We start from the raw sequence: 21,798 nt of genomic DNA on the forward strand, positions 1-21,798 counted from the left end.
AATATGTACCATCCTCTTGTCATTCTTCTGTTTTGCACCATTGTCTGGGAATACTTTAGTGGGTGTTCCCTGACAGCTGGGCATTGAAAAAGTAGCACAGGGAGATCAGCTCGGTGCTTTGTGACCACCTAGAGGGGTGGGATAAGGAGGGTGTGAGGGAGACGCAAGAGGGAGGGGATATGGGGATATATGTATATGTATAGCTGATTCACTTTGTTATACAGCAGAAACTAACACAACAATGTAAAGCAATTATACTCCAATAAAGATGTTAAAAAAAAGAAAAATACAATGGTCAAACCTAAAAAAAAAAAAAAAAAAAAGAGGCTTTCAGAACCAGCTGTCTTTAGAGTAGTAACTCCAGGGCCTCCACATAAAAGCAGCTGTTAAAACAAACTCTCCTCTTTTGCATCTCAGAGTTCAAGTTCATCATGGCAGTAAGTTCAGTTAAGGAGAAAGAATGTTTATGTGTTCTATGGGTCGAAAGGGCAGAAAGGGCAAGGTGTAATGATGCTTTTTAGGAGAGGGCAAAAATGGACAATGCCAGGTAGCCACCTTGTAGAAGCTTGAATTCCAAGAGACCATTTCCTCTTTGAAGGAGAAGTTTCAAGAAGGCAACTTTCATATTCCCTGAGCTCTGTAGGTAAAGGCTGAGTAGATTAGGTTTATGGAGCTGTCTCAAAGACACTTCAGAAGAATCAGAGCTGAGGCTGTGTCTCCTCCATCACTATAATTGCTGTCATTTAACTTTGCCTCCCCAGTGTTAAGAAAACCATTATGGTTTGTTTCATGTTCATACCCTGTACTGATGCACCCAGAAATTAAAATGTATGTAACGACATTGGCTGCAAATTGGCTGATGATGTCATCAGTTCTCTTTTCTAGCAACCAGATAGAGTTGTGGGGTTTTTTTGCCCCTTTAGGGTGACATCTGAATTAAACTATAAACCGTTCAGGTGGTCTGTTTTTAGAAGCCCTTTTTCATTTATTATCCTCACTCTTAGGTTGTCTGTGTACTAAAATGGGAAATAAGTCAAATAACTCTCTCTAAGCCACCTTCTTCTGAAGTATCTCAGAAAGTAGATGAATGGATTGCTTCAGCTATGTGCAGAAGAGCTGTTTCCCCTCAGTTTTATACAGTGCATTTCCTCCCATAATTATTGTGACAGCTTTGACTTTTTATTATAACAATCACTTACATTTCGGAGCATTTACTTTCTGCTAGAAATTATGCAAAGCAATTCACTCACATTATCAAATTTAACCTCTTCTACTTGATGAGCTTGGCACCATCAGATAAATTAGCTAGTTGGCTCTAGGTCAAACTGTGGCTGAACCAGGTTCTGAGCTTGGTAACCAAGATATAATCCCCTCATCTTGCTGTTTAGTTGGTGAAGTGGTGAAAAGCTGTGGAAAGAGGATGTCTACAATTTAAGATTTTCTGTTTCTCCAGATGGTAACTGCTTGAAACATTCTGGAATTATTGAGCCATTTACAGATTTTGCTCAGAGCTCTAAAGGGATGAATATGAGAAAATTGTTTTTCTTAAAATTAAACCAGGTAAAGAGCAAGATTGGGGCTTTCTGGAAGACTTGGAGGGAAAAAAAGCATGAAGTATTTATTAAGCACGCATTATGTGATATTTCTGACATTTTAATATACGAAGAGAAATAGAATAACTGGAGGTAATAAATCTAAGTGTTTTCTTTGTTCAGTAGATATATAGGTAATTAGGATGAGAAATTAGATTTTGGTCAAGCCAGTTAGGGGATTTGTAGATGTCTGTGGTGATTAGGTTTACTGTAGAATGTGATACGCTGTCGCACTAGAAGTGAATTATGAAAAATGATGAAATTAAAATTTATTAAAAAGTGATCTCACACTAATAACTGTCTGCTTGAAATAAAACACATTAAATGCATTGAGATATCTTCCATACTCTTTCTTGAGTTAAAACTAAGCTGCAGGAGTTGAAATCTTCTGGCAATGCTAAGGCTTATTCCTTCCCCTTGGTAGGAGAGTCAACCACTGTGAGTTCTGCCCTCGCGTTCACCTCGTTCTTTGCCCCTCGTTCGCCCAAATACTGATGTATTCCTCCATCCATGTGGCAAGTGCATGTTAAGATGTGGTTATGGTTTGGGAGGAAGTGAGGGAAGAGATGACATTAAAAAAAATGAAACAAAACGTGGTTTTGCTCCCTTTTTCTAACTAGAACAAAGGAAGAAATGTAGACATAGCCACCACATTTCAAGTGAAAATCTTTTTAACCGAATCATTTACTGAATTGCCCCAAATTTCCTTTGGGCTGTAGATGTCCACTGTCCAAGCTTGGTGCCTTACACACAGTAGGCATACTGTCGACAATATTGAAACGAATGAATGAATGAGTGAATGACTGAACTACTCAGAAGCTGATATCCTTATTGTACTGGCCTAAACTATGGAAATAAAGAGCTCACTTGCAGGAGGGAATCATAAAAAGAAACACAGGTTTGCATGCTGGTGGTGTATCAGTAGTGATTTCCTGACTCGGAGAGTTGTATGGTAGTTATGTAGGACAGTGTCCTTGATTTGGGGAAATTAGAGTTTGAGAGATGATGGCACATTATGTCTGCAAATGTCTCAGGAAAAGAAAAAATAATAATGGCATATATGTATATACTTAGGGAGGACGAAGGAGGGGGCAAATGTGGTGAAATGCTGACAGTTGGGGAATCTGAATAAGGGGCAGAGGGAGTTCTTTGTGATGTTCTTACAATTTTTCTTTAAGTTTGAAATTTTTCAAAATAAGTTATTTCTTTTTTAATTCTTAAAGAAACATAAATATGTTCAGAGTGTGTATTTGACTTCACAAGGAAGCAGAGAGTAGGTCTGGATTTATTTCAGGGCTTTAAAAATTCTGACACATTTTAGGAAGCTGTTTTTAATCTCAGATTTGCACTGTAACATCATAATAAAAGTGGGTGCTCTAGTCCGAGCTCAGTGTAAACAGCATCTTTCCTAGTTTTTCATTGGCTTTTTTCTCATGAACCTCTTCTTCCTCCTCCCCTCTACCTCCCTCCACCCCTCCCACCCAGGCAGCTAAAATGCAAGGGCCTCTGGGAATGGTGTGATTTTTTGCTCCCCTTTTCCCAGGGAAATCCAGACTTCCATTGCTGGTCTTGCTAGTAAATTCTAGTAAATACTTGGCCAAATGCAGACTCCCCTTTTTTAATCCATTGCTCCCCAGTCAAAGCCCAGAATCTTTTGAAAGCTAAAGAACTTTTCCACAAATATGTGCTGTTTGTTTTCCTTGTGCTTCATAAAAAGCCCTCACCCAACCAACTCACCTATTCCTGCACTGCAGTTGGCCCTTTCTTAGTGAAATCATGATTTCCTCCTTGGTTGTCTCTTAATCAACTGTGAAGTATCTGGGAACCCCTTAGCAGTGGCAGGTCACAACTGTGATGTCAGGGAGGAAGTGCTGTCCAGAAGAGCCTGTTTGTTTCATTGTAGTTGCTATCTTCATTGCTGCGCCTGGGAATTGATTTTACATTGTACATGTCATGTTCTCTAAGACCTGGGATTCCCAACCCTTTTAGCCTAGGATCTTGACCTTGTTGATGTTCAGGGGTCCTTTTACCACCCCCCATCCAAAAAAAATGCTCTGTGTGTCCTGCCCCCCACCAAATGAATTAAAATCAATTCAGTTTTGAGAGTTTGTTGAAGGACTTTCTGAAAACCTTGGGATTTTTCAGGGTTCTGAATCAGGGGTGATATTTATCCCCCAGTGGACATTGGGTAATGTCTGGAGACATCGTTGGTTGTCATAAATGGGTTTGGGGGGGCGGGTATTACTGGCATCTAATGAAGAGAAGCCAGGGATGTTGCCAAGCATCCTATAGTGCACAGCATGGTCCCCATAGGAGAGGGAGGACTCATGATCAAAAGTCAAGGCTGAAGTCACAGTTGCAAGCCCTGTGGAGTGACTGTGGTTAGCTATCAGAAAACACTTCTCCCTGGAGAGTCAAGTTTTCCATTAAGTAGTATGTGGAATCCTAGGAACCCAGCAAGGGCAAAGATTTTCAAGAATGAACTGAAAATAGGAGGTTTCAAAGTTGTCTCACCAGATTATGAATTTGCAAACCAACAAGCAGTGACATTCAATCTTTTCTGGAGCCGGGAGGGGAAGTTGCTGATGGGTACAGATGTGCCCAGTGTGGTCCATAGACATTCCGCATGGCAACTTTGGCAGGGGTCACTAACTTTGGATAGAAAGGCATAAATGAGGATGGGGACTTCTAAGAAAACAAGGGTTCTTCCAACATGTTCTTACTTTTGGATTGCATGAACTGATAGTACTGATAGTATAGAGATGATAGATCGACAGGTAGATTCCTTTGCCTTTTATGTTTCAATCAAACAGCACCTCCCCCATCCATGGTAGAATTTGCACATGTGTAGTGCACTAGGAATTGGTTTCAGAGTTGAATATTTAGGAGTTTTTTGGGGGGAGTACTTTTATAAAAGCATAATTAATCCTAGTGAGCATTTTTATCTGGGAAGTAGGAGACCAGCTTCTTACCAGAGACCGAGACAGTGGTACAGAAAGTGTTCCATGACTTGTGAATGGGTCTGAAACAGGGCTTCCCAGCCTCGGCACTGTTGACATTTGGGACTAGATACTTCTTTGTTGTGGGGTGTTATTCTGGGCATCCTAGGATGTTTGGCAGAATCCTTAGCTTCTACCCGCTAGAATGCCAGTAGCATATCCTCTTGGTTGTGATAACCAAAAATGTCTTCCGACATTGGCAGATGTCCTCTGGGGGCAATATCATCTCTCCCTCGTGGTTCAATGAGTGTCTTACAGCAGAACTTTCCTTTCCATATTCTCATAGGCATTAAGTAGGTATAGTCTACAGCATTTCCCAAATTTGTTTGATACCAAATTCCTTTTTTTTTTTTTAGTCAGAGAAGTCTTAGAGGTTTTTAAATTGTTCTCTTCCTCCTCTCAGGGAAGATAAATCATGATGTTGTAGAGACCACCAGGTTTTCACAGTTTTCCCACCAGTTCTTTTTTTTAATCTAGCAGAGGAAGCCCTGATCAGCTTTTTCAGATATGTGGCTGGCTGGCCAGATACCTGGCTTTTCAATACATGAACTTCCCGGGGAAGAAAGTTTCTGAAATTCTACCCCTTCATACCTCTCCTTTCCCACTTTTCAGATCTTTTCTGCTTTAGCAGATGGCAATTGCTATGTATTTGCCAAGCTCAGACCCCCATGCCACACAGACACACATATTTATGATCAGAATGGCAGGTGCAACTCCAAGATCTGTGGCACAGAGAACATTTTAGATGATCCATCTCCTGGCCCTAGAAGGAAAATCAATCTCAAATCTTCTTCTTCAAAAAGGTCACTAATGATGACCATAAACTCTAATAGTGACTCCAGATCTTTGAGACCGGAGAAGAAATCTATTGGTAGAGGAAAGGCAAGCAAAATGAACCCAGACACTATCATCAACCTCAGAAGTTTTATGGTAGGACCTAAACTATAATGAAATATTGGATTCTTCCCACAATGTTTAAACTTTATGGATAAAAGACCGGAAATTCTTATAAAAAGAAAGACATACACATTGGAGCTCAATGTAGAAGAGACCTTGGTTTTCCATAAGACAAATGAGTACTACCTTCCAGAAGTAATTGGAACCTTAAATTACCAATGGACTAACTATGTCAAAAGCTCTTTCAAATTAGAAATGGAGTTTTGCCTTTTACCTAATTATAACCTTACCAGTTATTCTGGGCTATGAGACAATACAGCCACTAATGAAATCTTACTTCTCTGAATGAATGGGTTTCTCCACATCCCAGTCACCAACTGATGACCAGTGGTCTTACATGTCTTGATGTGGCACATAAGAGTGCCTGTCTTCAGTAGGCCAGATAGATTTGACCAGAAATGGAGAAAGAATAACAGAAGGCCCACATTTACACATCATCTTCTGTGAGCCAAGCTTTGGGCCTAGTGCCTTGTAAGCATTATTGCAAATCCTCATATAATCCTTACAGAATGGTCCCTATTGTGTCCATTATGCAGGTAGGAAAAGTGAGCTCCACGCAGGCTAAGCAAGTGTCCCAGCATCCTACAATCAGTAATTTTTGGATCCAGACCCGACTGACTCTCAAGCTTCATGCTTTCCCACTCCCTCTCTGGAAGGGCTTTCAAAACTTCTAGAAATACTGATTTTGATTTGTGACACATCCAAAAATAGGCTCTTGTCCTAGTGGAAACCAGTTTAGCTCTCCTCTGCTTTTTAAAAGCCATTGAAACTGAGTCTTTGGGGTCTGAATTTTTGAATAGGCCCTTTTAACACTTCACTTGATTTTGAATGGTTTTCAAAGGAACTCAGAAATTGGGCTTGGTCACCCAACACTCTCAGACCAGAGCTCTGAAAAGAGTTGGTTTTCCCCTGCACATTTATAGCACGCTAGAACAATGTGAATTAGTACATCTGTAAGGAAAGATCTGCTGAACTAAGAAAACTAGATATATCTGAATGTGGCCTAATCCTATTATTTGGGTAATAACCACTTCACTTAGTAGGGAGGCTTGTGGTGGCCAGCTTGTAGAGAGTGTACAGGAGATCGAATTCAATCTACAGTTACAAAGTCTCAGGCTTGATGTTAGTTTTGTAATCCTGAATACCCTGTACTCTGAGAGCATTTTTCTAAATGAAAGGGAACTTAAAAAAAATCAGGCTCAAACTTAGACATATTATTTTGGAACAGATGGTATAAGTCTTTAGTTTGTTTTGTTTTGCTTTGCTTTGCTTTTAGATGTTTCCAGCCAGAATGGAGATAGACAATATCTGGCCTAGATAGAACCCATACTGGTCCATTATATTTCTTTGTAGTCTATTTTCAGTCTGTATATCTACATTTTTTCCATCTGGCAAAGGTGTCAATCTAAGGTGACATCTTTGGGAAGGAGAAACAACGTTTTGTGACCCTAAGAGTATATGGTGATCTCAGTGGCTGTTAGCCGAGCTTTCAGTGTTAATCTTGCCTGTGCAGGACAGTGTGGTCTTCTGAGTTCCCAGCTTCTAACCCTTGCTGTCCATTATCTTACATCATATTCTCAGATAACCTTCCTCTTAGATGTCTCCTGTGCAGTATTCAGTTCTGTAACTATGAATTAAATATTAAACCACAAGAATGCTTAGCCAGTTTTAAATTGAATAGACACAGGCGATAGGAGAGAGCACGAGTTATTTATTTGGACCCTACCAATGAACTGAGCATTGTGTAGAATGTTTGCTTCATCCTTAAATATTCCTGTGAGATAAGTGGCTCTAGGCTTTATTAAGATACTATTCATTCATGCATGCGTTTGTGTGATCCCTAAGTATCCAAGTGTTTTCTATAAACTAGGCACTGCTCTGAGCACTGGGGAGATAGCAGTGAACAAAACAGACAAAAATCCTTGAACTCATCAAGCTTACATTCTAGTGGGGAGGGGGAGATAACCTATAAATCACAAATAAAACAAAAGTTGAAATATGTATTGTGAAAGAAAGTGAGTGGTGCCATGGATAAAAATAAAGAAGAGAGAAAATAGCATGGAAAAGAAGGTGGGAACTGTAACTTTAAGGTCAGGCAAGTCTCCAATAAAAGGTGACATTTGAGCAGAGATCCAGGAAAATACAAAAGTAAGCTATGTGGATACCCAGGAGAAGAGTATTTCAGGTGAAGACCTGGAGACGGGAGTATGCCAGACATATCTTGGCAGTCGTGAGGCCAAGGTGGCTGGAATAGAGGGGGTGTGGATGGTAGGGTATGAAATTAGAGATGAAATTGATGGAAGGGAACATGGAAGTTGATCGTGGGAGAGGGAGAGAAAAGGACCATTGGGGAGATTTTTGCTTACACTTACTGAGGTAGGAAGCCATTGTGGGGGAGGGAGAGTTGAGTAGGAACGTGGATTTGTTTTAAAAGAAAGAGTCTGGCTTCTGAATTTAGGGGAAGCTATAGGAAGAATAAAGAAACAGGGAGAATATTAGAAGCCGTTGGAGTAACTCAGATGAGAGTGCTCAGTGGAAGTGGTAAGAACTGGTAGGATTCCTTTTTTTTTTTTTTTGGATTCTTTTGGTTTTTAAAAATATTTATTTATTTAGGCTGCACCAAGTATTAGTAGCGGCTTCATCGCGGCACGTGAGCTCCTTAGTTGCGGCATGCGAACTCTTAGTTACGGCATGCATGTGAGATCTAGTTCCCTGACCAGGGATCGAACCCAGGCCCCCTACATTGGGAGTGCGGAGTCTAACCACTGGATCACCAGGGAAGTCCCAAGGAGTGGTAGGATTCTGGCATATTTTTAAGATAAGGCCAAAGGATTCGCTCCAGGTTTAGATATGGGATACAAGAGAAAGAAAGGAGTTGGAATGACTCCAAATTTTGTGCAGTGGACAAGTGGATGGATAGTTTCCATTGATTGAAATTAAGATAATAGGAAGATCAGGACGTCCGTTTTAGACATGTTAGGTTTAAGATGCTTACTCACCATCATCTCATACCTGGTTAAGCATTTTGCATAAGATCACAAAGGAATAGATAGCAGTGGTCACACCAGGTCTGATTGATTCCAAAACTGAATTCATAACTACCACGTGCTTCTGCCTCAACCCTTGGATTTTCATTAGAATAAATCTCAAGAATAGTGCAGGAATCATTTAAATTTCACAGAAAACCATCAACCATGATTTTAGCCACTTGTATGCCCAGTCTTCTGTGTTGTGAGCCACTTACATTTTAGCTGGGTTTTATTTCTTCTCATCTCATCCTTTCATAGTGGTATTTTTGAGCCTTTTCTTTAGCAAAAGGTAAGCAGGAAGAGGAGACAAGAAATGCCACAAAGGACTTGACTAGCACATATTGATAGTAACTTGATCTTATCTGAAGTACCAGTAGAGCATTGCAAAGTTGGAGGAGGAACATCTCATTCAATAACGGTTAAGATGACCTTTTTCCCTCTCACTGAGATATATTTCTCTGCTTACAGACTCAGATAGGTATGCATATTTCCATTCTGGGGTGGCATTACTCTCCACCCAAAAGCAAATTCATTGCATGAACTACTTTCCCCCAAAAGTTGTAAATTTTTCAGTGTAAGACATTTGACATACTGGCAGATAAAGATGTTCCTTTCACACGATGCAGGAATGGCCAGACAGGCAGAGAAAAAGCAAGACTGGAAGAGGCAATTAAATGAACCCTGCCCTAGTGTCTTTTAAATGACTGAAAGCTCTTTGGGAGGAGTAAGAAGCTCAAGGGCTGGACATTGGTTGGGTGCATGAAAGTCCAAAGACAGCCTGCCTGCATTGCTTTTTTACAGAAGCATTCCCAAAGGTGACTTTAGCTTCCCAGGTCTGTCCCTGGCTGTCTGGGACAGTAGCCCAAGTCATGAGTGGGTCTACCCAAGTGCTATCATCTTCTAGCAGAATGACATCTCCAGGTAGCCTTGAATCCTCCAGCCTGGGCCCTTAGTCACAGTCCACCTTCAGAGTGCCAAGAAACGTGGGGTCCCTGTTCCCACCAGCCATGACTTTTCCATCACTCACTCACTCAGACTCTTCTGCACCCACCTTTGAAACAACTGAGAATAAAGGATGCTGGAACAAAAACCTCACCCATTACCCTTCCCATCTTCCAGCCTGCCTTCATAAATACTTCTGTGGCTAGCACAGAGTGTGGGTCCAGGTACCATCTTCCCCTCTTTCCTGAAAAATGCCAATATCGTGATTTTGCTGAAGTTGGGTTACAAAGAGTCATCACGTCTAACCTTGAAAGGGAAAAGAAGCCTTAAAAAATAGGCACTGTGCTTGGGAATGGGGAATCAGAGGGCATGTTAGTGGTAACAGAGCCTGATGACATAATATACCTCAAATCCCTGAGGGCACCATTGGATGTGTCTGCTCTAGAAATCACCACGTGTGGCTTTTGTGAATTTTCTTGGTTTTTGTTTCTATCTTGATGGTGAGAAAAACTAATATTTACACTCCTGCAGAATAAGAAGAACCCCAATTTGGGGTTTTGCAAGTTCCATAGCTAATTTCATAGGCTACTGTATTTCATGTTAAAATGTTTTTCCCACCTCTAATAAGAAGTTGTTACATTATGAGGCCACAGGCTGTATGGCTGGAGAGCCTGGTACCTCATAATTCTTGGGGAGTGCTGGGAGGTGGCGGTCATGAGCATCTCTCACTGCCTCCCCTTCTGTTCCTGGCCCTGCCATCTCCCTTGCGAGGCGTATGCAAGGCCGCCTACTTGGATATAGTACTGACAGGAGCCTCCAAGTGTGCTCCAGGAGTTGACGTGTGAATCTTAGTTCCCTTTCTCCCACAGTCTTAGACCTTTGTAGCACTGCAAAGGCTGGGAGTACTGGGGGGTAATGGGGCTAGAAGGATGGCCTGATGCCCCATCCAGCTGCGATGACTGTGATTCCTACATCCGCTTTCTTCCTTGGTGTTCCCTGCCAATCTCATGCTTCCTCAGCTCCTTTTCATGGTAATAAGTGCCATGGTGGTCCTGGACATGAATGGCCATCAGGCAGGCCTGTCAACACTGGCTTAACGCCCTGAAGTCACAGCCCTTGTTTCCTGGCCAAGCTTTCTCTCCTTCCTCCTCGGTCATTTTGGATCCCTGATGCCCCTGTTCAGAGCCATTCTTGTATTGTGAGAAGCCCTATAAAAATTTCCCTAAACATGTTCACATCTCCAATGCGCAGATCTGCTTTCTGACAAAGGACTCTTAGCACTCCCACAGCTGAGCTGAACCGAGCAGGAAAGTGAGTGAATATATGTTTGGTAATGGTCATCACTGCTGTGGATTCTGTGCTTCAGGACATTGAAAGAAAGAACATAACAAAAAAACAAACACAAGGAGTTTTTGAGATAATAAGCATGAGCAGGAAATGACGGAGTAAAAAAGAGAGGTGGCTTTCAGATATGGTGCTTTTCTTTTTCTTGTCTGTCTGTCTTCTCTGGTTAGAAGAGACCATATTAATAAGTAATAGTCTATGAGAGTGAAAAGGGCACTGCAGAAGAAAAGGAATCATCAACATTTATGTCTGCTCAGGGGATTTCTCTGTGACCTTTAGAAAGAAAAGCTCTTCACCCATTCACAAGAGGGAGATTTTGCCAGACTAAGTTCCTCGTTCACCCAGCAGTGCCTGTATTAGAATGTTAATTTTAGACTCCATGAGTAAACATATATTTTTTAAAATACTCACCTTTTAAACTGCATGTTAGGAGATATTTTTAAAGAGTCCACTGAGTAGAAGTAGTAGTAGCAGGAACAGTGAACGTGCATTGATTTTTACACTGTCGGGCCAAAACACCAAGAGCTTAGTATGCATTGTTTCATCTAATTGTAAGGCAGCCCTGTTGCGTATACATAGTGCTATTATCCCCATTTTACAGAGAACAAATCTGAGCTGAGAGTAACTTGCTCCAAATGGCACTGTGGTAAAATGGCAGATAGCACTCCAACGTAGGTCTGTCTGACTCCAAAACCTGTGCCTTGAAGCGCTACATTTTAGAGCAAGGTGAAGACAAGCACCCATGTGGTGAGCTGTGGAATCCCATGCACAGCCACCCCATGGAATTTGTTTTTAACTGGTACCTTAGAAGAAGAGGCGGTTAAACCCATGCTTGTTCACATTGGTGTTGGTAATTCCTCAAAGCCAGAGGCACAGAATCTACACCTACCTTGGCTGGCCCCAGCCCATCCTGCTAGCTCTATGTGATCATGAGTGAGTTGAAGTGGAAGGAATCAGGATGCCTGGTTAGCTGTGGTTCCCAAGCAACACGCAGAACGCCAGAATCTGGTCACAAATCCCCAGTGCAATGGGCACCAAATAGTGTTCCTTGCTAGGTACAGGAGCTCCTAGTCATAAGCCTACGTCTATTCCTTCTTTACTGTGTGGCAGTGAGCATGACGTATCTCCTTTTCCGTAGCATTGAATTTGTAAAATAAATACATGGACTGAATAAAAAAATATATAAAATATGCTGAGATGACCTATAGCTCAGAGATTTGAGAGCTTAGTCCTTGGTGAATCAGCAGGCCAAAATTTACAACCTGTAACCTTCCATTCGTGACCACGCAAAGGGCTGTTCACCAGTGAATAGAGATGATCGTTCACCATGTGGTTGAATGCAAAGGGTGAATCGACCTTGACAAATGGCCAAGAGAAAACCAGAGTGTGGCTTTGGGCAAAGAGAAATGTGGCTCTTTATTTATATTTATGTTATTGTACCTGATGGTATATTTACTTTTCATAGCGTCTTTCTTCCCAGAGTGCTAAAGAGGTTGTGAAGAAAGTATTAAAGTCAGAAATAGATTGCGTAACCATCCTCTTCCTGGGAGACTAAGGAGTCACAGAGGTCTCTAAAATAGTCTTAAGGGACATTTCTTTAAAGTCCTAGTTTTCTGTTATCACCATGGGTAAGCAGGGGTGAGCAGCCTGTTTTCTTAACCAAGCCCTCTCTTCAGTATAACTTAGGGAAGAAAATGGCGGTTCTGGAAAAACACATGCTATATGTGAAGGCTAACTCTGCTTGCTTCCTGGCTCTGTGACCCTGGGCAAGTGAGGTCACCTCTTTAATCCTCAGTCTCCTTATTTGTAAAGAAGAATCCTAATAGTACCTGAGCCACAAGGTTGCTGTAGGGATTAAATAGGAGAAGCCAATAGCCTTCAGCATATGGTCCCACTCATAGTAAGTGCTCATGGTGTGATTTCTAATAGTTCTGCTCCAACTGAAAGAGTGCTTTTGGGGTGGCCTCTTTGAATTTAAATAACTGCCAAATCAGTTCAGCATTAGCACTGGGGGTCAGATTCCAGGTGGTTCTTTCTTGAAACCTTTAGGAAAACGTGACATTTGGTTTATAGTACACTTCTATGATGGCTTTAGCTTTCATGTATCCATTCATTCCCATAAATATTTGCTCAGTGCCTACAGTGTGGAAAGCAGTAATAAACGTATGTGGATTGCAGCTACTATCTTTTTTCTATGTGACGAGCCCACATGGTTTTCCAGGTCTTGGCGCTGAGCAGATTTGAAATTTTGATCCCTAAGTCTATATCTTTGCACTCAACATTCTTTGTTCCCCCCCGCCCCGGTGGAACAGTGGGTACAGGCTGGAATCCCTTTGCCTTTTCTGATTGTGTGATGTTCATGCAGTACTCACTTCACTTGTCATTATAACTGGCAAAGGCAGTTCTGAACCATGGGCGTGAGCATTGCCTCCTTTCTGATATCATACTTGCCAGATGAGGTCTGCCTTTATGCTTCTTAAACAAAGTCAAAATGAGAGTAGAATCAAGAGCTTGTTGAAAAAAAAAAAAGAAGAGCTTGTTGTTATGAAAAGACACACTTCATTTTTTAGATGAAGTGATTTAGATGTTTTTTTCATATTTTATAGAATCACAAGGGAAAGGCCTTGAATAATAATTAGTACAGTCTCCTGTCTCACAACTGAACTCTGCCCACCAGTCTCAGAGTGATGGTTAAACCTGATTGTCAAAAAATCCTTAGATTATCAGAGTCTTGGCTTAGCTTGGTAATGGATTCTAGTATATGACCTTTCTCTTGGCTTCTCAATTCTGTCTTACTTCTAACCTGGTGTCAGCCAGTCCTCTGGTTGGAAATACGGACTAGTTTATCAGCATCCTCCATAAGACGTATCATATAAACAGAATCTTATGTATACAGATCACTTGGAAATAGGAATCACGCAGACACACTCAACTGTGCCCACTCTGCTGGGACTGTCCTCCTAGACCATCTATTAACCCTGATGTATAAGCACCTGCTACAACTCAGGCAGTCCTGGTCCACACCCCATCCACTCCGGTGCTTCCTCTGAGCCCTAGCATCATCTAGCCCCATCGAGAAGCTTCCTTCTAGCCAGCTTCTGTGTGCATCCCTGACCTAAGCCCTCCCCTTCCTATTCCTTCTTGGTTCCTCATGGCATCCTTACCAATTCCGTGTGGTCCTCCCATCTCCATTTGGATGTCCAGGTTCTCAGCAGCCTCGGCAATGCTGGGGATCTCATTCTTTCTAGGTCTTCACCCCTTCTCATCCAGGCAGACACACTGGGGTTGTTTTCTGGCTTCTTGGTGACTGAGAGACCCAGCCCCTCAGTATAAGTTAAAGAACCGATGCAGGACAACCCTAATGCCAGGGACAGCACACCAGGAACAGTGAGATACAAATCCACACCACATCCAGAGCTACCACTAGAGAGGGAGCCAGTTCTGTTTCCACCAGATTTTAAACTCTTAGACCTTCGTCTGAAAAGTAAAGACTGCATCTGAACAAAGCTCCACATTAAACATTCCCTTTGACCTCGCAGAAACAAAAGCCCAGGCATTTGAGATACTGACCTTGGTGTTTCTATGTAACAAGCAGAGATTACTTTGTTTGAGAGTGTTGCTCAAAGTTGGGGGGAAATCATTCTCTTAAACAAGTTGGATTGTTTCCCCGGAGGAAAAAGTCAGAGTCCTACTGGCAAACTAGGAGATTCTTTTGGCTGTAAATATAAGGAATTAAATATTCCCCAGAGCAAGAACCCTCAGATATGTAGCCAATAAGTAATATGTACTAGGTGACACTCTAAATTTAACTGTTATAATCTGTGATGCACATTGATGCAAAAATCACTGCCTGGGAAAGGACTGGAAAAAATCAGATGGAAATTTCCCTCAGAATAGAAGAGCTGAAACCTGTGTTTGATTATCAAGATGATAACGTCTTTATGAGATCATAATAGACCCACTAATAAACCTGTTAGATAGGAAAATTTGCACAAGCAGCTGCTTTTCTTCATTGGTAAGTTAGAAAGCATGAAATGAAGAGTGTTTGCTATCAGATTAGATACTTTGTGAATTCCCTTATCGCTTTTAGATCTTAATTTGAGGCAAATAATATGTGTAGTATTGCATCCTGTTTTCCAAGTCAGTTCCACTGAAGTTCCCAAATAAGAAAACCACACATAGGAATGGGTGGGACGCAACTAATCCAGATATTTAAAAGACTTTTAAGGCTTCATATCTCATACCAACTTCATCTGTCTTCATTTCATGGGCAATAGATGTTGGTTGCCCCAGTGGTGCCCCTCAGATGGATTATTATCAGCGATGTTGTTGGTAACTTAATTGTTTTCATTGTGCTGTTATGTTCCCAACAGACATCTAGCCACTTGGATTGGAGTCATGTGGGAAGAGATATATACATATTAAGCATTTTGGTTATGCCATTTTGAAAACACCATTTGTCTCCAGTAATAGTACCTACCTCTATGGTTAGTGGAATGATTAAATGAGATAATGTATATAAAGTCTTAGAGCAGTGACTGGCACCCAATAAATGGGAGAAAGCTGTGCCTTTTCTAATTCTGCCTCTGTAGATTGCTCCCTACTTTTCGGTTATCTCTTCCAGTGACCACTAAATGGGATTTGTTTCATTTGTGTATTCAACATTTACTGAGCACCTACTAAGTTCCAAGAATTATGCAAAGTGCTGGAGTATAGTGATGAACAAAACTTCCATAATCCCTGCCCTCATGGAATTTACAGATCAATGGGTAGGTTACTAAATCAGCATTTCCACCAATTCTCTTTCTCCCCTCCATAATAAGGGACAGCTTGTCTGGACTGTTTGTATATTGAAATGATGATCCTTCAAGGTAGACTTGCTTTAAGTTGACCCATGTTCATCTGATTAATAAGACAACTATGTCTGTTTCTTCACCATAATCAAGCACATTACCACCCATGAATCCATATCCTTTAAGTTCAGCTCACTTCCTACAAAGTAATATATTCTTGACTCCCAATGCAGTTTTTCCCATCTCTATTCTTGTCATCACTGTCTATCCAGTTGCCCATACCAGAAACCCAGGAGACCTTCCTGACTCTGCCCTCTCCCCTCCACCCCACAGCTGATCCATCAGGAATTATCATTTCTACTTCAAAAAATGCGTCTTCAATTCACCAACTTCCTTCACCCCTCCACTCTGCACCCTAATCTATGCCACCATCACCTCTTGCTTGGACAAATGCATTAGCTTCCTGAGCAGTTTTCTTGTTTCCACTTATGCTGTATTTCCACTCATTGCCTAGCCGGTAGTCAAAGTAGAATTTTTGAAAGAAAAATCAGACTGTGTCTTACCCCGACTTAAAACTCCTCAGTGATTTTCCCTCTCGTGGAGAATGAAATATATTATTATGACATATGAGCTCTGCATGGTCTGGCCCCAGGGAATGCCTCAGGGAGCCCTCTTGCAACCACTCCAGCTTGTTTTCTTCAGAGTATTCATCTCAGTTAGCATGTATGTATTTATTTTTGTCATCACTTGATTAATGCTGGCCTCCCTCACTGGTCTGTAAACTCCATGAGGGCTGGAATTATATCAGTTTTACTTATCACTGTATTCCCAGCACTTTGCATAACCTTTGAAACTTAGTTGGTGCTCAATAAATGTTTGCTGAATAAACAAATGATCTCACCTCAGATTCTAACTGTGCCTGTATATTTTGGTGGAAGTAACATTTTTAAATATTAAAATAGTCACTGATAACAGGGATTATCTGTGTGTAAGTCATTAGACAACTGGTTTATAGGTATACTTCTTGGAGGTTCATTCTAAAAGCCTTCTAGAATTATAGCCCAAAGTCTTTATATACATCAAAACACTGTACGTTGAAGGATGGATATTTTTGTTTTGGTGTAGATATCTAAATTCGGCTCTTTCCTTCCACGCTGTATACTCTAGAGTGGCAGAATGACTACTACAAATCATAATACTCACAAGATGAGAGCTCAAACAACGTTTCCATGTCCTAAAGTAAAAAGTTATAGCCAAACATATTAATATACATATTTTAAATTTCTCTAGCAGTTGCTATTGGAATTTTTATAATGGTTTATGTTTACTAGAAAAACGTGTCTAACACATTTATGAATGGGATCACTTTGAGCTTGCTTGGTAATAGTGTTCGGAATTATGTTAGGCTACATGTTTTACATGGTGCTATTTACCTATTAGGCATAAAAGGGTACTTTGGCCATTTAAGTTAACAAAATCACAGAGTTTGCAGGGGAAATTAGAAACATTGAGTAGAAGGAAATGACACTTGAAATCTATTTTTGTTGTGTTTTCACATTTTGCTCTTCATTCTTAAGCTCATTTCCCTCTGACATGTAAGGACATTATATTGGGAAATAATGTGTCTTGAAAACGGGAGCCAGTAAGCTTATGATCCAAGTGGCAATGACTTCTGTAATCGCTAATGAGGCAATGGAAGTTGAATATCTCAGCATACTCATGGGGGCCAGCCTCTTGCCTATTCCACAAGAAGCTGTCATATCAAATTTTTGTCCTGACGCCATGAGCCCTTTGATTCCTAAACCTTACTGAGAAACCTACTCTGAAATCAAAGTCAAGTTTCTTAGATGTGGTCAGACAAGGTCACATTAAAACAGTTCAGTGAACCTGCAGATCAAAGTTGAAAGGTAATGCCTCCCTCCCAGACTTGGCACTGACCCACCTGCTAGCTTACCTTTCAGTTTCTAACATGCCTTTTTCACCTCCTTTCCAATGGACTGGGAAAATGAGAGCTGCTCCTCTGAAAAATGGTAGAAGAGTTTCCTTAAATCACTTCACTAGGAAATGGGACACAGCTGAATTTGGAAACACACCTTTATCCAAAAGAGTGAATTATGAGGTAGTTTGTTGAAGAAATGTCTTGATCAGCATTTGCATGAAGTGAGATGTCCGAAAGGAATCCTAACTAATTCATAGTAGGACTTCTGTAAATCAGAATTGCATGGTAATTTCAGGTTCGTGGGCTTCATTTTTGGCCTAAATTACCAGGATTTACCCTCGTTCTTGAGTGACCCAAGATACTAGACAGGATTCCTGCTGTCATGCTGTCCACATTGTTTTCTCCATTGCTGCCTTCCTTCCGTGTTGAGCCTTGAGGTGTTATCCAGAATAGCACTGCAAAAGGGGGGAATGGTGACTCTGGTTAGGCGTGATCGTAACATCTCACGACACAGGTTTTTATCAAATTCCTTGTGATTTAAAAAAAAAAGAAAAACAACAACCTTGCCATTGCTTTATATTTCAGTGTTCTGTCTCTTGTGGTCGAGGGCATAAACAACGAAATGTTTACTGCATGGCAAAAGATGGAAGTCATTTAGAAAGTGATTACTGTAAACACCTTGCTAAGCCAAATGGGCACAGAAAGTGCCGAGGAGGAAGATGCCCCAAGTGGAAGGCTGGCGCATGGAGTCAGGTGAGCAATGCTTCTCCTCTCATGACTGCTTCCTTACCTTTGGCCACATGGCTGACACCAGTGTGTTGGCTTGTTTCCCTGCGCGGTTTTGATTTCTCAGAGGGGAGCTTGGGGACAGGGAGGGAAACAGCTTTATGTCAGGATACTCGCTAGCTGTGGGACCTTGGGCAAGTGGCTTCAGCCCTTGGCACTTCGGATACCATCTACAATAGGACAGTTGTGAGGATTAATTCCAAGTGGTGGTAGATGTAGATGTCAGCTGTCTAGGACAGAGTAGCCCCTCAATCCTTCGCTGATGACATTTTTATTACTATTTACCACTTAAAAAACCACTAATTCAGATTCTAGTAAGGTTGACTATGTTACCTGACAGGAATTGAGTCTGAATTTACCTTTGAGGTTCTTAAAGAAAAGGCTGTCAATATAAAGTATTAGAGAATACTTCTCTGCCTGTTAGCTTGTATACAATAGAGGTGGGGGACAGATGGGGAAGTTCTCTGTCATTTCCTAGCTCTGCAACCTTGGGTGATTTGTTTGACCTTGCCGAGCTGACTTCATATAGCCCTTATGAGGATTTAAAGCAGTAATGAATGCCGTGTACTTAGCTCTGGGGTCTTAAATCTAATAAGATCTCAAAAGTAATATTTTTTTTACTTGGATGAGTGCGATGTGTGTATATCCAATGGGGAAGGAGAATAAGTACCCAAGAAACTGACTACAGTTAGACTCTACTGATTCTAAACCTTTGGTAACCTAGTCAGGAACTGGGTGGGAGAGTTTCCCTATTGAGTTCAGGAGGGAACTTTAGAAGCTTCTGTTTACCTATAAACAATTGAGGGGTGAACAAAAGTCACTCATATCTGGCCCTTAAAGTAGATCTTGTCACTCCACACTTGTCCATTTCCTCAGCTTGGTTGAGGTGCTTACTTAAAAAGTAATAAGGCCCAATTTCTTTTCACATAGTCTGTATTTAATGTGTTCTTTCTCTCCATTAATTTGATTCAGTAAGGTTTTACTGAATTTGTAGCTCTCCTATGCAGTGGAGATGTATGAAGATACTCCGGAGAATCAATAGAAAACTAGGTTCAAGGTTAGCAGCCTCTAGAATTGATGCTTTCAGAGCCTGGTTCTTGATTCCTGATACCCCAGAGAAGCTTTGCACAGGTGTGTTAGCATGAGGAGGAATTGAGAATCCTCCATTTCAACATGACTAATAGAAAATTCCTCTAGAAACGTGAATTTTTCTTAAATGCCCTGAGCTGCCATCATTGTCCCCCATACCTCACAGTCTTATTCCCTTCACAGAGAAGTAAAACATGGCCTGCATCGTTCCCCAGCAGGGGAGCCTCATCCCTCTCAGTGCTTTTATCACAATGATCATGTTTTGTTTTTATTTTTGTTTTAACAATCAAAGCATCTGTGCCCAGCCAGAGCTAGCTCCTCCTCTGGCTTCCTTAAGGGACCAGATTTCTAGGCAGTACTTCATACTGGTCATCCTTAATGGTTTGTCTTAAGTGACTAGTGTCATCTGTAACTTCCAGCCCTTTTTATTTTTAGAGCTATTCAATGCATGTAAAAGCCTACAGCTAACATTATTTAAGATACCACACTAATTAGCTTGTCCTCTTGCACACTTTCATGCTCTGTTACTTTTCTTTATGTCCCTTGGACATATCTACTATTTGCATCTTGTCCTGAATATTAAGTTGAGAGCATGTAAATGGTACTCATTATAAAGGCCAATTCATTTAATAAAAGGATGATTAAAAGAATCTTTCACTCTTTATTGGTAAACACAGAGTGAGTTTTACTCTAGTATCCTGTGATCTTGATGGGAAGTCTAAAATTGTTCACAAAGCTGGGATGATTAGGTTTGAACCCTTGGGGTTTTTTCAAACATAAGGTAATAGGATTATCGGAATTCCTCCCCAGAAAAGACCGCACCTGTTCAAAAGGATTGCTTAGAAAAGTCTAGTTACCTTTGTGGAAAATGCAAGTAAACACAGTTATGTAATGATCTGTGGCCAACCTTCTAATGCTCTGATTTGATTTATAGAAATGAATTATAAAAACAGGCAAGACAAGATGCTACATGGGTAAAATCTAATTTGTGCAATTTAGAAGCATACCTGAAAATAATCAGACCCAGAGTTTGATGGAGAAAGACAGTCTGCATGATTAAAGGTTATTAGTTTACTAACGATCCCATGGTAAACAGAAATATCCCTAAGGCAGTAATATAAAGCAAGAATAACGATTATTCATTTGCAACAATATTTAGAAAGTTTTATATCTGGTCCTTCTGTTTTCTGCTGGTAGCTATATTCTAGTCATCTCATCTTCAAGGTAGGGAGAATAATTATTGCTATTTCTCATCATGTCAAAATGTGTGACGATAATAAGGCATATAGAATATTGGGATAGGAAACTAGTATAGCCTTGCTAATCTTCTTCGTCTCTCCCTCAGAATTGGTGTTTTGAGGTTTAAAGTGGAATGTTTCACTTTTACATCTTTTGGAAATCTGTAATGTGTCAAGGACATTTTTCCAATAAAAGAATAGCTTTTATTGGAAAGCATCCTCAATAAAGTTTGAAAGCATTTTTTTCAAAAGATCATGTTCAATTTGTTTAGATGATTTTGATCAAGAGCTGAGGGATGAAATTTTCAGACACAATCAGCATCCATTTCTTGATTCAGCTTGATAAATGTGAAGGCTCTGTAGTCATGATTCTAAAGCATTCCAGGGGCTTCCCTGGTGGCGCAGTGGTTGAGAGTCTGCCTGCCGATGCAGGGGACATGGGTTCGTGCCCCGGTCCGGGAAGATCCCACATGCCGTGGAGCGGCTGGGCCCGTGAGCCATGGCCGCTGAGCCTGCGCGTCCGGAGCCTGTGCTCCGCACCGGGAGAGGCCACAGCAGTGAGAGGCCCGTGTACTGCAAAAAAAAAAAAAAAAAGCATTCCAGAATAAAAGATTTTTAATGTGTCCTGTTCCTATAGAAAGGCTTTTTAAACAAATGAAGATAAGGACTAAACAATAAATCATCAGAGTAGAATGAAAGTAACACTTTATCATCATTTATCAATCATGAATTCATTCAATCCTGAGATGCCTGTTTTTTTCATATTTTAACATTTCTGTGGTCCGGATGGGCCTAACAACCAATGGAAGGCCATGATTTAATTAATTGCTCTTGTTTTCTTTCTGAGTGATACAAAATGTAATACTGTGTCTTGGAATCAGTGGTGTCTTAAATTCAGAGAAATACTTAATTTTTAAAAGCTCTTTGGTGCTCATGCCAAAATGGAAACTGGCAGATTGCATTATGAACCTACCAGCCATTTTTGGTTGGGATTTTTCTTGTAATTACAATGAGAGCGGCTTGGTTGTGGTGTCTGATTCTGGAGTATTCTGCAAGTGTCTAATGGAGAAACATGGCAAATGTGTAGCGT

The 21,798-nt window shown here is 40.9% G+C and overlaps 1 protein-coding gene across 3 annotated transcripts in view; it reads left to right on the forward strand.

Moving 5' to 3' along the window:
* Positions 1 to 21,798, forward strand: part of ADAMTS9 (ADAM metallopeptidase with thrombospondin type 1 motif 9) — a 171,935-nt gene that overhangs the window by 99,617 nt on the left and 50,520 nt on the right. For all 3 annotated transcript variants that reach the window (XM_082639425.1, XM_082639426.1, XM_082639427.1), the window contains one exon: positions 18,181 to 18,348. In XM_082639425.1, the coding sequence (XP_082495551.1) occupies positions 18,181 to 18,348 (168 nt within the window). The remainder of the gene's footprint in view (positions 1 to 18,180; positions 18,349 to 21,798) is intronic.

The sequence above is a fragment of the Mesoplodon mirus genome, assembly GCF_964341445.2.
Source record: "Mesoplodon mirus genome assembly, chromosome: 12".
Lineage (NCBI taxonomy): Eukaryota > Metazoa > Chordata > Mammalia > Artiodactyla > Ziphiidae > Mesoplodon > Mesoplodon mirus.